General features: G+C 51.9%; 5 protein-coding genes across 5 annotated transcripts; 2 read left to right on the forward strand and 3 right to left on the reverse strand.

Annotated features, from left to right (window-relative positions):
• Positions 1-80: 80 nt before the first annotated feature.
• PMZ80_007762 (uncharacterized protein) lies at positions 81-3,644 on the forward strand (the record flags this gene model as incomplete). Its single annotated transcript, XM_064876168.1, has 1 exon — positions 81-3,644. One exon carries the CDS (start codon positions 81-83, stop codon positions 3,642-3,644), a length of 3,564 nt encoding a protein of 1,187 aa, XP_064728432.1.
• Positions 3,645-3,961: 317 nt separating this feature from the next.
• Positions 3,962-4,915, forward strand: PMZ80_007763 (uncharacterized protein; the record flags this gene model as incomplete). The annotated part of the gene is made up of 1 exon (XM_064876169.1): positions 3,962-4,915. One exon carries the CDS (start codon positions 3,962-3,964, stop codon positions 4,913-4,915), a length of 954 nt encoding a protein of 317 aa, XP_064728433.1.
• Positions 4,916-5,469: 554 nt separating this feature from the next.
• PMZ80_007764 (uncharacterized protein) lies at positions 5,470-7,303 on the reverse strand (the record flags this gene model as incomplete). The annotated part of the gene is made up of 2 exons (XM_064876170.1): positions 5,470-6,626; positions 7,297-7,303. 2 exons carry the CDS (start codon positions 7,301-7,303, stop codon positions 5,470-5,472), a joined length of 1,164 nt encoding a protein of 387 aa, XP_064728434.1.
• Positions 7,304-7,385: 82 nt separating this feature from the next.
• Positions 7,386-8,384, reverse strand: PMZ80_007765 (uncharacterized protein; the record flags this gene model as incomplete). Its single annotated transcript, XM_064876171.1, has 1 exon — positions 7,386-8,384. One exon carries the CDS (start codon positions 8,382-8,384, stop codon positions 7,386-7,388), a length of 999 nt encoding a protein of 332 aa, XP_064728435.1.
• A 3,907-nt stretch (positions 8,385-12,291) lies between these two features.
• PMZ80_007766 (uncharacterized protein) lies at positions 12,292-13,577 on the reverse strand (the record flags this gene model as incomplete). The annotated part of the gene is made up of 5 exons (XM_064876172.1): positions 12,292-13,054; positions 13,104-13,230; positions 13,275-13,289; positions 13,338-13,485; positions 13,536-13,577. 5 exons carry the CDS (start codon positions 13,575-13,577, stop codon positions 12,292-12,294), a joined length of 1,095 nt encoding a protein of 364 aa, XP_064728436.1.
• Between the last annotated feature and the right edge of the window lie 630 nt (positions 13,578-14,207).

Here is a 14,207-nt window from a genome sequence, read left to right on the forward strand (position 1 = left end):
TAACAAGTTTGGGGAGCCGGTAGTGCGATCGCCTCATATGATCGTATAGCAACGTCCAAACACCTGGCAGGCGTTAAACCATGGATGAAGGGTCGCCCATAGCTCTTGACTCGTCGTATGACTTGAACGACGGTCCACTTGAGAGTCACAAAGGTTCAAGCGATACAAAACTGATCGGCGGTTTCTCTATCAGCTACTCGCGAGCCGACCTGGGACGCACTTATGGCTTCGACGAGTCTCGTGGTATCGGTCAAGCGCATCACCAGCACAGTGCAAGTTTGGCCAGTATAATTTCTGCCAAGGACCAGAACACCAACACAGCGGCTGCTACGCAACAACAACCCGGTGACCACGCGCACGACAATCATAGTGGCAATGACAGGCCCGACGAAGGAGATCTGGACACGCCTACATGGAGCGAGCTCAAGACGAAAGCCGGCAAAGAACGAAAACGGCTACCTCTGGCTTGTATTGCATGTAGGCGGAAGAAGATCAAATGCTCTGGCGAGAAGCCAGCTTGCAAGCACTGTCTGAAAGCCCGCATACCGTGCGTCTACAAGGTCACAACGCGGAAGGCAGCGCCAAGAACAGACTACATGGCGATGCTAGACAAGCGGTTGAAGCGCATGGAGGATCGTGTCATCCGAATCATCCCGAAGGAAGATTTGCCAGACACAACACAGAGATCATCGGTTCGACCGCCATTGCCCGGCACGACTGCAAAGGAGGACAAGCCGAACGACAAGATGAAAAGATCTGCCGAGGAGGCATTTACTAACGAGCTGCAAGATTGGTCAAAAGGTAGAACAGGAAGTACTCAGCTTGACAACGCTGCGCGCATCAAAACCCAGCGAGATTCCGATAACAAGCTCTTTACAGAGGGCGCCGAGGCACTGCCGCCGCAGCACATCCAAGAACATCTAGCTGAGGTATTCTTCGACTGTGTATATGGCCAGTCATATCTACTACTGCATAAACCTAGTTTCATGCGGAAGCTGAAAGCTGGATCAGTACCACCCGTCCTCATCTTGGCTGTTTGTGCAATATCGGCACGGTTCTCAACACATCCGCAAGTTAGCTCAGAACCAGCTTTCCTTCGAGGAGAGCAATGGGCAACACCCGCGCGGGCGATAGTCGAGAAACGGCACTTCGAACCGAACATCACAGTATTGACCTGTATGGTCATACTTGGTCTACACTACTTTGGCACATGCGAAGGAGGGCTATCCTGGTCCTTTGGTGGCCAAGCTATGCGGATGGGATATGCGCTTCAGCTACACAAGGAGCTTGACCATGACCCACTAGGTCTAGCACAAGCAGAAAGAGCAGCAGCATCTGGAAAGCCTGTACCGCAGATGAATGAGCTATCCTTCACTGATCGAGAAATCCGGCGGCGGACAATGTGGGCATGTTTTCTGATGGACACTTTCAACTCTTCTGGCACCGAACGGCCTTCATTTCTGAACGAGGACTACATGTTTATTCAGCTACCGATCAAGGAGTCCCATTTCCAGATGGAAGTCCCTAGCCATACTGAGAACCTTGAAGGAGATGTCCCTCTCAACTCATCACGGTCGTCGTTAGAAGATCGCGAAGCAGAAGTGAAGGCCAACATGGGTGTAGCAGCATACGTCGTCCGAGCCGTGGTTTTGTGGAAGCGGGTAGTGAAGTACCTCAACCTAGGAGGCAAGGAGAAGGATGCGCACCCAATCTGGGATCCTTTGTCACAATTTGCCGGCCTTCAGCGGCAGATCGCACAGCTGAAAACCTCCCTGCCATCCACACTGGAATACAATCAGGACAATCTGCAGGCACATGTCACTGAGCGCCTGGCCAACCAATTCATCTTCCTACATATAGTCATTGCGCAAAATAGCCTCTTCCTGCATCGGTTCGCCATACCCACAGCACCGAATACACATCGGCCGTATCCTCCCAATACACCGAAATTGTTCTTAGCGACAGCAGCAACCACAGTCCTTGATGCAGCTGCAACGATATCTTTGCTCTTGGCAGACAGTACCGGTCACACTCTCACTGTGCCCTTTGCCGGTTACTGTGCTTATGCTAGTGCCACAGTGCATGTTTGGGGTATCTTTAGCAAGAATGTCATGCTTGAGAAGACCTCTAGAGAGCAGTTACGACACAACTACAAATACCTCAACCGTATGAAGCGCTATTGGGGCATGTTTCACTATATGACGGAAAGCATCAAGGACACATATCGCAATTTTGCGGACGCTGCATCACGGAATCAACAAAGACAGCGAACTATGCTGCAGCGCACGCCCAGTGGGCGAGTTGAAGCGCTCGAAAGTGGAGCTGTATCTGCCGAGCAGCATTCGAGAGCTGCAAGCCCAAGTGCAGGCAACGATCTTGGAGAGGATAGCGCCAAGCCAAGGCAAGATAACAAAGCTAAGGTCTTCCAATATGGAGATTGGTTCAATAAATATCCACATGGCGTATCAGAACAAGAGTGGGAACAGAGTCATCTACCGCACCGGAACGAGACACAGAAGGGTATGGAAGCTGTTATGTCACAACAAGCTGAATTGCAATCAGTAGAAGAGTTCTTTGCAAGCCTTTCGCCTCCGAGCAAAGCTGACGATGGTCCGATGAGAAAGAAGCCAGCACGCAGGAGAGGCAAGAGCATCGTGGAAGAAAAAGCTAAGAAAGATGCAAATCAAGCAGACACGAACAGGAAGCAGTCAGGAAAGACCAGGACGCAGTCACAATCTGGAGGCGATATACCAACGCATCGGCATAGTCTGCCTTCGAACAGTCTATATCCACCCGCAGACCACGCATTCCCACAACTAGACATGTCAACATCCGAACTCGACGTACCCATGTCCGGCGTCTCAGCAGGCCTACAATCAGGCCAAGGAAACTCCGCTTTCGACCTCGCCTCTCCAACGACCGTCCTCCCCGCCGCAACCCTAGACTCATCCTATCAATTTCCTCCAATGTCAGGCCCAACCTCAAATCCCAAACAACAACACCAAAAGCCCCAATCCCAATCAGGCCTCTCCCCCTTCGAATACACCTCACCCAGCTCCTCAAACACCGGCAGCAACCCCAACAACCCCGCCTCCATGAACTTCAACTTCAACTACACCTCCGCCGTTCCCCAACTCGACCGCCAGATGGTCTATGGCGGCTACGCAGGCATCGATCCCAGCACATCCGGCTCGACCAACGCCCTAAACAACATCAATAACCTCGATTTCTGGAGTAACCCCTGGGACGCCGGCGGCGCTCAAATCGACATCGACGGCTTCAGCGGCTTCAACGACCCCACGTTCGGTCTTAACTCCGGCACGAGAGTAATGGGCACTGAACGCACAACTGAAGACGAGGAGCAGAGACGACATGCGGCGCAACGGCGGCAGATGAATCAGGGTCAGCATCAGGGTGGTGGTGGTGTGAATCATTCAGCGCATAATAACAGTCAGAATCAAAATATGAGTTCGACGGCGTGGTTCATGCCATTTAATATTGAGCCGCCGCAGACAAGCACATTTAATAATGCTGGTACTACGCCGGGCGGGTTTGATGATTTTGCGGAGTGGGCGCCTATGGTTGATATTGAGGGATTTTCGTTTAGTCCGGGAAACTTGGAGGACAGAGGAGATGGCGGGTGATGATATTGTGGTGGGAAGAAAAGTGCACATGCATATCTGGACGGATCAAAGTACATATATGATTGCACATGAATATGATCAGTCTACCAGGACGAGGATCTGTAAGGATTCGTCGTTGCCTGAGGTTCAACGAGAAATATGCGCATCTGGCCGCAGGGTAGACCGTACGTACCCAGCAAGCGCTACAGCTAAACAACCAGCACACTGCCGCTCTTTTCCATGACGCTCTTCAACCCTCACCACTAGTACTACACAGCTCGTCACACCCCCTACATCGGACCCTCCGTCTTCACCCCACTCTTATCACACACCATCTCATGCCTCCAGCTCGCCACCTCCCGACCCATGCAGAACTGACCACATTCCTCCAAACACATCTACCCCCTCAACTCCCCGTTACAATAACAACCACTAAAAAAGACGGCACCATCCACACAACAACAAAAGCCGACGTCCCCTTCCTCTACCACACCCCCCGTCACCAGTCTTACACACCCACACGCCATATCGCTTCTCGCATTATACTCAGCATCACGCCCACAAGCGGCGTCTACTCCGCTCTCCATGCTCCCCATCCACGCTCCTCGGTATCCAGTCCAGTCGTCTTCCTCCACCGCCCCTGGAGTCTCAATCGCTCCTCCGTCCCACACGATGCACTCGTCCTAGCAAGTCACAGCTCATTCGATACACATCTCACCGTGGGATGGAACGTTGCGCTCGCACGCCGGCTAGACATTGATGTTGACGGCGCGATATGTATCAAGGGCTACAAGGGAGAGCCTGAGCGGAAGATCGGGCTTGTGGGGAGGTTACGAACGCCTACGGCTCTAAGTGTTATTGTTGATACAGTACGACGCGAGTTCAACGGCCAGGGAGAGCTCCATGAGCATGTCCCCGTGGGGCCAGAGGGAGAAGACCCAAGCTCAAGCTCAAGCAAAATCGAAGTCATCGCGATCATGAACGCTTTCCACGCGGAAGAGGTCGATCGTGTTATGGACGTTGCGAGCGATGCAAAGTGGGTTGGCGATGTGGGCGATGGCAGTCAAGTACTGTACCTCACTGGCGCGGCGAGAGAACCTGGTCTTGAAGCAGCTGCGAGGGTAAATATGCCTGCGGTTTGTGTTGGGCATCGAGCCTGTGAGGAATGGGGGATTAGCTATTTGGCTGAGGTGATGCGGCGGAGATGGCCTGAGTTGGATATTGTGACTGTTCTGGAGGATGAGGCGGAGGTGGCATCGGCGAAAGTCAAGCATGGCGAGGCGGTGCATTGAGGGGCACCTCGCGTTGTTGTTGAAAACTCTCATCGTGAGCAACCGTTCTCAACATTCTCCACTGCTACGGAGTTCGCAGGCTTCCCACGACACGCTTGAGGCCTTGGAAAAAGCGCCGTGCATCAAAACGAGGGATCGTTTCGAAGCTCTCTATAGACATGGCTACATTGTCTACAGGATGATGAACCTCCCGACTGGCGTCGATCACAGCCGCCACTCCGGCATCAACGTTGGCTGTGCCTGACCAAAGTCTAGGGCAACCTTTTCCAGAAATCATGCCACCAGTCCACTTCTTGTCTCATCAGCTCCGGCTCGCCTCTCAAGCACGCTCTGTACACCTGACTCTTATCCCTTTCGAATCGAGTCTCGGACTTGGCAGAAAGAAATCATGTGCAAGCGCCACGTCGGACTGGTCAGTCTCGTAAAGCTCAAATTTGAACTTTCGAAATACCGACGCCAACGTTAGATACAACTCAGCGTACGCAAGGCTGATGGAAGACGATTAGCAAAATTGGCTTATAATACGAGTCTAGGCAGAGTTGGCGAGATGGCACTTACTTGGTACCAACGCACGATCGGGTACCCTTCTGAAAGCACACAAAGTATCGGTCTAGTGGCGACCCATCTCGCGCCTTAGGATAACCGATCCATCTTTCTGGCTTGAACTTGTCGTGTTCGGTGAAGATTTCCTCGTCATCGGAGATGTCGGCTATGGTCATCGATACGGGCGTTCGAGGCGGAATAACCCAGTCCTTGTACACCAATGGTTTTGAGAGAAGCCGAGGATTGCGTGAGGCTACGGGGTAAGACAAACGTATCGCTTCTTTGATGCAGCCAGTCAAGTACGGCAGCTTTTCAAGGTCGGACCAGGAAAGTTCTTGATCAGGGTCAGGTATGGCGCTCTCGAGCTCCCGGCGAAGGCGGCCATAGATCTCCGGCTGGTTGATTATGTGAAATGCGCCCACAGAGAGCGCCCAGCCGACTGTGGTGATGCCTGCCGCGACTACAACTTGAGCTTCATCTTGGAGACGGCGCAGCTTTATCTCGCTGGGTGGAAGCTCGGGGTCATTGATCAGCTCACTGAAGACGGATGGGTTCTTTGACTCCTCGGCGCTGGCGCTTGAGCTCCCCTTTGGCGATTCCAGCAATTTACTGATCTGCTTCCTCATATCGCTCTGAAGCCGGAAAAGCAGGGCATATGCTGGCTCCATCTTCTCTATCAAGGACTCTGGAAGCGATAAGAGGATCTTTGGGATGATTGGAAACTGCAAGGACAAAAGACCGGCAGCGCTTATCGCCACGAACGGCTCGTGGAAGGTCGTTTCGAAATCTTTCGAATTCAGGTGGTTATAGTTGAGGGAGAAGCAGTACTGCATTATCACGTCTCCTCCTAGGGCCATGAAACCTCGGCTGAGGGTGAACGGCTGAGCCGTCTTGCGGTACTGATCGATGTGTTCGATGAGGATATCGACTTTCTCGCGGACGACATGTTCGAACTCGAGGATACGTTGTCTGGAAAAGAACGGGTTTAGAGCTTTCCGCCGGATCATGTGCACATGCGCTGATGGTGTTGTGAAGGCGGCAAGGTCGCTGCTGAATCTGTTCGCCATCCAGTCATATTTGTCGACTCGGCCTGCTTTGGGGAAGAGCGTGTCGTAGAAAGATGAGTCTTGGATGTGGAGCTCGTCTGGGACAATGCGGACGATTGGCCCTGAAGGACGTCAGACATGGCTTCGGGATTCCTGCTCATGGATGTCATTCGACTTCCGACATGACCCTACCATACTTCCGGTGATACTCTTGGATCACGAAGGTGAATTGACCTTTTCTGACGACGTCGTGGTAATATTCATGCCATCTGCTAAGGGCGGCATATTTGGGCCCAGGGAATCCGGCGAGCGGATGGAAGTACAAGCGGTAAATGGCCAAACCAAGAAGATATGTCAACCAAGCCACAGACAAGGCAGCCGCTGCATGGCTGAGATAGGCAGAAAGAGACATCCTCGTATGAATGAGGTTGATGAGAACTTTTGAAGTGACCACAATCTCATCAGTGCTCAACAGGGTCAGGCCGCCAGGTCATGCAGGCCATACACACAGGACTCATCGTAGAGTCGGCGGGATATCGAGGACCGAGAAGCTCTACTTGGAAACACCTTGGTTCGCAACCTGTGCATGCCAGTGAAGATCAACTTGGAAGCGATGGCCTTCTTGCGACACGTACAGTAGGTTATGCAGCCAGTGAGTCCACGTTGTCGCGGAAGTCACTGGCCGTTCCGTTAGCCGTCTCCACTTGTGGATCGCCCGGCAGTTTTCAGATTCTTCATCTAGACCACATTGGGTTTTCTGCTCGCGGTGCCGAGTCAAAAGGAACGTCACACCATCCATGCTACTGAGAGGACGTCCGATACACTTGCTATCTCGATTCGACACATGGCGAACCTCTATCTGGCCCTCACGATAATGCTCCTCATGCCGCTGCCCTGCGTCCTCTAACAAAATGCCATCTCAGATACATATGCAGCTTCTTGTCCATGAATTCGACTTTGACACCCTCGACCATGATTTGTGCCTGTTCAAGAGAATACCCTAGCACACGCGTATAGAACGCAATAGAGAACGTTGGAATCGCCTCAATCATCTGGATCCTCTGCACTTTTCCAATCCCTTTCAGTCTCTTGCCCTTCGGCCACCCCCCAATCGGAATCTTGTGCACCTGTTCCTCAACCTCAACAAACCCAGCATCAATCATCCACTGCCGATGAAGATGTGCAACGTTGAGTCGCTTCCCAGTTTTGGAACTGGCAAAGTCCATTTTCTCAAGCCAGTCTTTGCTCAAAGGCGCCTGATCAAGGGTATCGTCGTCAGAATGAAGGCAGCACTCGTACTCTTGCATCTCCAACCATCCGCCCGGCTTCAGGTTGCGGTGGGCTTGCGCGTCGAATTCAGGCCAATCTGCTATTGCGCCGCACAGGGCTCGACCATGGATGAAATCAAAAGGCTCCTCGAAGGTCCATCTAGTCTCTGCATCGTCGATGTAGAAGGAGCAATTAGGTGGCACCCATGAGGGCTGTATTGGTGAGATATCCGTACGTATGACAACGGCCGCTGGGAACTGGTCTGCCATCTCAATCGCCCAGATGCCGGTACCCGTGCCGACATCGAGGATCCTCCCAAGACTCGACGGTTCGAGAGGAGTTGTGTACAGCTCGCCTCCTAGTACCATTTTGTACATATGGTGGACTAGATCAAGGCGATTTTGTTCATCCTCGTCGTTGGGGATAAGATATTCGCTTTTCCCGTAGGCATGGTACCTACGGCCGTTCTCGTAGTGGAAGTCGTAGATCGACGAGCGAACACTGTGCGTCAGAGTTGACAGGTCATCGCCTACTGCGGAACCGTTGTCTTCATTGTCGGGTTGTAGGCCTTGCTGAGGTTCAAGAGGCGTCGATGAAGCGGGGTCGGACATCTTGTGTTGTGGCACCTAACACGGCGACTGCGCACAATGTTGGACTGACACTGGGGCCACGAGCAGACAGATATAGAGGTGCGCGGCTGCTGGACCACATGCGCCCGACCCCAGCCGTGATCGATACCGGATTCCATGACGGGGAGCGCAAGGCATGAGTGGTGTGATGAAACTGGCTAATAGGACATGACTGCCTTCTGCTGGCGGCAAGCGAACCGGGACGTCTGCCTGTATCACATCACAGAAGCGACCTTGTGACTCCACAACGTCGAAGGTGGGATTCAAGGGTCCTGCAGTCTGATCAAGGTAACCCAGGTGAGGCCGCCCAGGCGCGTATGCGAGCATGCAGCTATCTTCACGGCTAAGTTACTGTCGAACCCTAAGTTAGTCAGTGACCTCGGCACCAATTTATCCGCCCGAGCTCGCCAAGCTTCACGTGATTTAGACTTACAGTAATCCTTAGCAGTTATGCCAAGTCCTGAGTAAAGAGCATGGTCTTCCGCTGTCTGAATTTGATTGTACCCTCGTTCTACCATTCACACCTCTGTCGTTCGCCTGCGAGTTCAGTCGAAACAAGCACAGCTCGTGAGACAGTATGGTGTTGCGGTTATCCTGTCTCGTGGATTGTGCAGGTTATTTCAGGTTCAGTCAAGGTCACTTTGCGTGCCTGCGATCTAGGCGCCCCGAGAAGCGAGTCAAGGTTTGTGCCGTCTGCTCAGTGGTTAGCCCAGTCTTGAATGTACCTCGAACGGTCTGGTGGTTGATGGAGGCATATGCAAGCACACAGCAGGGGTCCGCCAGCAAGCTACTCTTGACCATGACATGCAGTAGTGAAGACATTGCTCATTCAAATCGAGTTTCGGAGGAGTTCGCTCTTTCCTAGGATTCGAATCGAAAATCAACGTCTCGTTACTGATCATGGCGCTTTGGCCTGCTCTTCCACGCGCACTTGATATTCATGCTTGACCATGATACTGTTTTGTCCAACAAGATCGAACTCAGAACCGTGTAATGATCCGTCGTGGACCGTTCGCTAGTCTCGTCTCCATCGCCGGTGTGTGCTGTACAGGATACATTATGGTGCACGCCAGACATGTGTTGGGAGTGCTTGCTCAGCTCGAAGGTATTCCTGCTCTTGGATCGGGTATTGCTGGTGCCCCTGCCATAAGTATCATCGGCATGCTGGTTGATGAAAGTGCGGACGAATAGCCTGAAGACAGGTGCAGTCGCTGCGATTAAGATGCAGTAATTCTCGATCCTATATGGTATTAGCTGCGTGTCCTGACTAGATCATTTCAGCCACTCACTTACCCCAAAGCATGAATGACACGATGTTCACGTGAAGTCTTGTCTGCTGCCCAAAGCTGAAAGAAGCTAGGTTGACGTTAGCACAGCCGGTTGCTTGCATATGCCACCCACATAGGTCTTCACGATTGATGCCACTCCGGACAGCAACAACGGACCGCATAGCAAAAACGTCTGCCACAGCCGCTGGTTCCGCGAGCGTTGGTCGAGCGCCTTGAATTTGGTAAGGAAGGAAGACTGTCGACCCCGACTTGAAGTTCGCAGCAGGAATTGCCAGATTTCGAGGCCTGCCAGATATGTCAAAGCCAAATCGATTGTGGTATTGAAACCTGACGGTCGTGTTAGTGGCTGTGTCATGCGCAACATAAGACACTCACCACCCTGCACATAACCAACAAGTGCTTGGACCTTAGGATCCTGGCAGATAGCGGAAACATCTTCAGGGAGGGGATCCCACATATAGTGGAAATATGAGGCCCGGTCGACAAGACGATATGGGTTGGGTCCGCACTGTAGAAAGATTTGTAGAATCGTGAATAGGTTCACCACGATCTGAACGACGAGGCAAGTGAGGACGATATTCCTGAGGCACCTCCTGTGCCACCCAATGCAGGCGTACAAGAATACGATAACTCCAGTACGGGATATCATAGCAGCGCTGACTGCTAGAGGCTGAGAAATGAAATCCCATTTCATGGCGGCAACTCTTTCGACTGGTGTTAGATAGTACATATGCCGGCCTAGTCCCCAAGTATGACTGTGCTCTGTCAGTGCTGGCATCATTGAGATTCTCGTGAGCAAGTGGCTACCTCTTCCATATCATGGTCATATGACCAACGTCAAACACGAACCCCAAGGCAAAGAAGACGTCTTCGTAACCCCAGATTCGATGCGGCCTTGAGATCTTGGGTATCATCCATGCCACCCGGGCTTTTGCTCCGAAGCGAAACAGGAGAATGAGGAAGACGATCGCCGTCAAGACCCAGCACCCGATGAAGATGCTTCTACCTGGATCTGATCAGAGTCTGCAATGGAGACCGTACCGCGAAGCGAACACACCTTTGTTCATGTCAGGTCCGTCTGGCGGTGGGACATTCATCGTGCTCGGTCGGAGGCGGCTTGATTGCCACAGAGAATTCTGGAGGATCTCACGCCTGAAGAATATGCGAAGCTTCTTGCATCACCCAAAGAGAGTACTTATCCCAAGTCGTGCTTCATCAGTGCTTCATCCAAAACGAGCAACCGCAAACGGATATTGCACGATCGGTAGCTTGCAGGAGAAACTCGCATTTGTTCTTCTCTCACCACTGGAATCGTATACTGCAGGATCCGTACCTTGCAGGAGCACTTCACATTCGTTCTGCTCCCACTAAGCCCCTTCGAGCTAGGCGATGTAACCATCCGATCTGAGTCGTCACATGCAAGCGAGGATGGATTTGAGAAGATACGGCACGCTTGTGGTCCGACTGTAGTCTGTGGTCGAGTGGTTGAGATGAGGAAAATCTGAAAGAGTTGCTAGAAAAGCCACGGGATGCCACAGGCTTGTTCGCGTCTCGGCAAATGTAGTCGACGACTGCTCGGATGCTGCGCTTCTGGCGGTAGCCGTACGTCAAATCCCTGCCCTGGGTTTCAAGCACCTTGTATCAGCTCTGGGAGACGCAACACCTGGATGGAATTGCTTTTCTGAGAGCCAAGCTCTCACGGCTATGGCTCGCTCTGTGTCGACAAGCGACGTTACCAAGCTTTGACCGGGGTTCAGGCGGTCGTCCAGACAGAAGGAATCCCGACTCGATATCGAAAGCTCGTAGAGTACGGATTGTACTACATCCTGGATCTCCATGAAGTCAGTGTTTCCTTCCTGTAACCAAGCGCTGCTTGCTGATCCTGGTTCAAGCCCTATTGTACTGTATTGCAGACTGCGGTACGTCCGTTGGTAGACCTCAGTGTTGATGTGGAGGATGCTTGAGTCGCGGCTCAATTGCAAACGCTAGTCGTGATTGCGGCGTGTATCATCATACTTGGTACTATCCGACCCTGGAATCATTATTACCTGTGGAAATTATGTCGACTCATTCAGGTACACCGACGCTATACCTATTTTATCATACTGTTCTTGCATGCCCCGGTGTATCAAACCAATCAAGTTACTGGCATCTAGATGTGCCGCCAAGACTATCCTCGGTTAGGCCTCGCTCGTTTAGTTTCGGCAAATCTGGCATTAAGGTCTCCGGAGATAACAATTCCGGGGTCGGATAGTACATGCACCTAGATATTCCTTCGAGCAGATCGGCCATGGGCTCTTGTGGGTCTCGCCTTGCTCACGAGCGCTCTCGTGCGACACAAACGTACTTTCGTCCGAGAACCATGTTAAGGTTAGTACAGCCGACGGCAGAGAAGTAGTGACCTCTAGCCATGTGAAGGACGACAGGTACACTGATAGCGATCATGACTAATGACGTGCTGCGGTCAAATCAAAACTTTTGTCTTCCTATCAGCATGCTGTACAGTCACGCCATCAGTCTCGAGACATCGTGCAGGCTCATGAGTTCCTTGGTGTAAGGTTCATTCCTTCTGTTATCGTAAACGTTGTGGGATTCGAAAGCTAAAGCTTCCTCATTTCGACTAGCCCTTCTCCAGCTGGCGGATAGGCCTCAAATGTCACTTGAAGTCCCACAAGCGCTGCCATCTGCCTCCACTCGCGCGAGCTCCGAATCCTTCCAGCATACAATTCAATCATCGTCGCATGCATCTTTCCATACACCACGTTCTTTGGAAATTCGTGTATCAGCATCGTTGAATAAGGAGCCATCGCGTCCGAGATCTTCTTCATCAAACGTATGGCCTCGAGATCTGGCAGATTGTGATAGATGTGCGTCAAACTGTATATCGCAGCACCTAGAACTGGTTGCGGCGAGTCGTCCTTGAAATCCCAATGAGTGATTGTTAGCGCTTCCTGATTCATGATATCCGGCTTGTACTCTTGTAAAACCAGATTTCGCTTCTTCAGATGAGGATAAGCTGCCTGGACTTCCATCAGCATCTCCCCACGCCCTCCACCTATGTCAACAACCGCAACATCACTTTTCCCGCTCTGTAAAGCAGTGTCCAGGTCGTATCCAAAGCTTCTCACACGTTCCGGCATGGCACCGAATTTGCCAAACTTGCCTTCCATGAACATGTTAAAACTAGGCATCCGGCCTTGCATGTGCATAATAGCGTAAGTGTGTCCATCCACAAAGCGATCCTGTCCTATCAGCTTGTATCCGTACTGTGTTGGTGTCCTCTTGTCTCGAAAAGGGTACTCGAAGTTGGTATCCTGTAACTGCCTCATCAGAAAAGCAGCAGCCCACAATGGCTCCGTTGTGCTGGACATGTTCAGTATGACGCCTGGCCGAAGCATCAAGGCATACTCACAAGTGTAACATACCATCAAGACTCGAGGGTACGCTGATCATGTGACGAGTGAGGGCATTCACGCCATACGTATCATCGTCGACCAGGTCGACAAGGCCAAGTCCCGCCATCGCAAACATAGTATCGGCTATACATTTTAGTATGGGTTCGTGTCACAAGCAAGTCACGAACCAATCAGCTGTAGGCCTTCAAAATGTAAGTACGGATGGCAGCCTATAAGTAATGATTGCTTACATGACGGTGAAGTCTGCTTCTGATCTTCACTCCTTCCTTCATCAGATGCCTTTTTCAGAGCTTCGGCTGTCGCTGTTGGCCCGATGTGGCAGAGCAGAGGGAACAGTCTGAAGTGTATGGCAACTGGTACGAAGCCTAGCGCGGCAGCCTATACCGATGTGTTAGGGCCGAAGGACAGAGTCCGAGCATGGTGCTTACTGCCGTAACCGTCGAGGCCAGTATTGCCCCGGCGTTATCCATGATACTCAGCGGTCGAATTTGAAACAGAAACAGCTTTCTCCTTGCTCTTCGCGAATCGAGTCATCAATGGAACTCGCGCTACTGTGCACATCTTGATGTATGAACTAGAAATATACCAACTAAATGAAGTCTGGATGAAGGAAGTCAACGCGCCAAGCCTCGAAGGAAGTGGCGCTTGTCGTTGCTCGACTCCATACGGGGATGTTCGTAGCGCCATCTGCGGTTGTCGCCAAGATTATCCCTGTCCGCTCAACTTGAAGCATCAATCCTCAAGCCACCAGCGTTGTAATATGCAGCTTGTGAGGCGGCGAGGTATTGCTTTTTCCTTCCATTATGCTGCTCGCCTGCATATCCTCATACTAACCAATGTTGCGCTACACTCGCTTATCGCAGAAAATTGCTAACCAGCGCTCCTTGTGCGTCGCGTACATTACTGGTATCCCCTTGGATGCTAGTCCCAGAGCCCGCACGAGTCTAATATGTGCTATGAGGTACCAGGCCCTCATGATAGCCCGCAATACGATGGTGCACTCCAGTCCTTACCCTTACTGGTGTCCGGTTCGCTTGGAGCTGATGTACAATCGCGCTTTTCTGGTCAAGGCGAACAAAAAATATTCCCCTACACATCGC

The sequence above is a fragment of the Knufia obscura genome, assembly GCF_036327395.1.
Source record: "Knufia obscura strain CCFEE 5817 isolate CBS 148926 chromosome Unknown scaffold_9, whole genome shotgun sequence".
NCBI lineage: Eukaryota > Fungi > Ascomycota > Eurotiomycetes > Chaetothyriales > Trichomeriaceae > Knufia > Knufia obscura.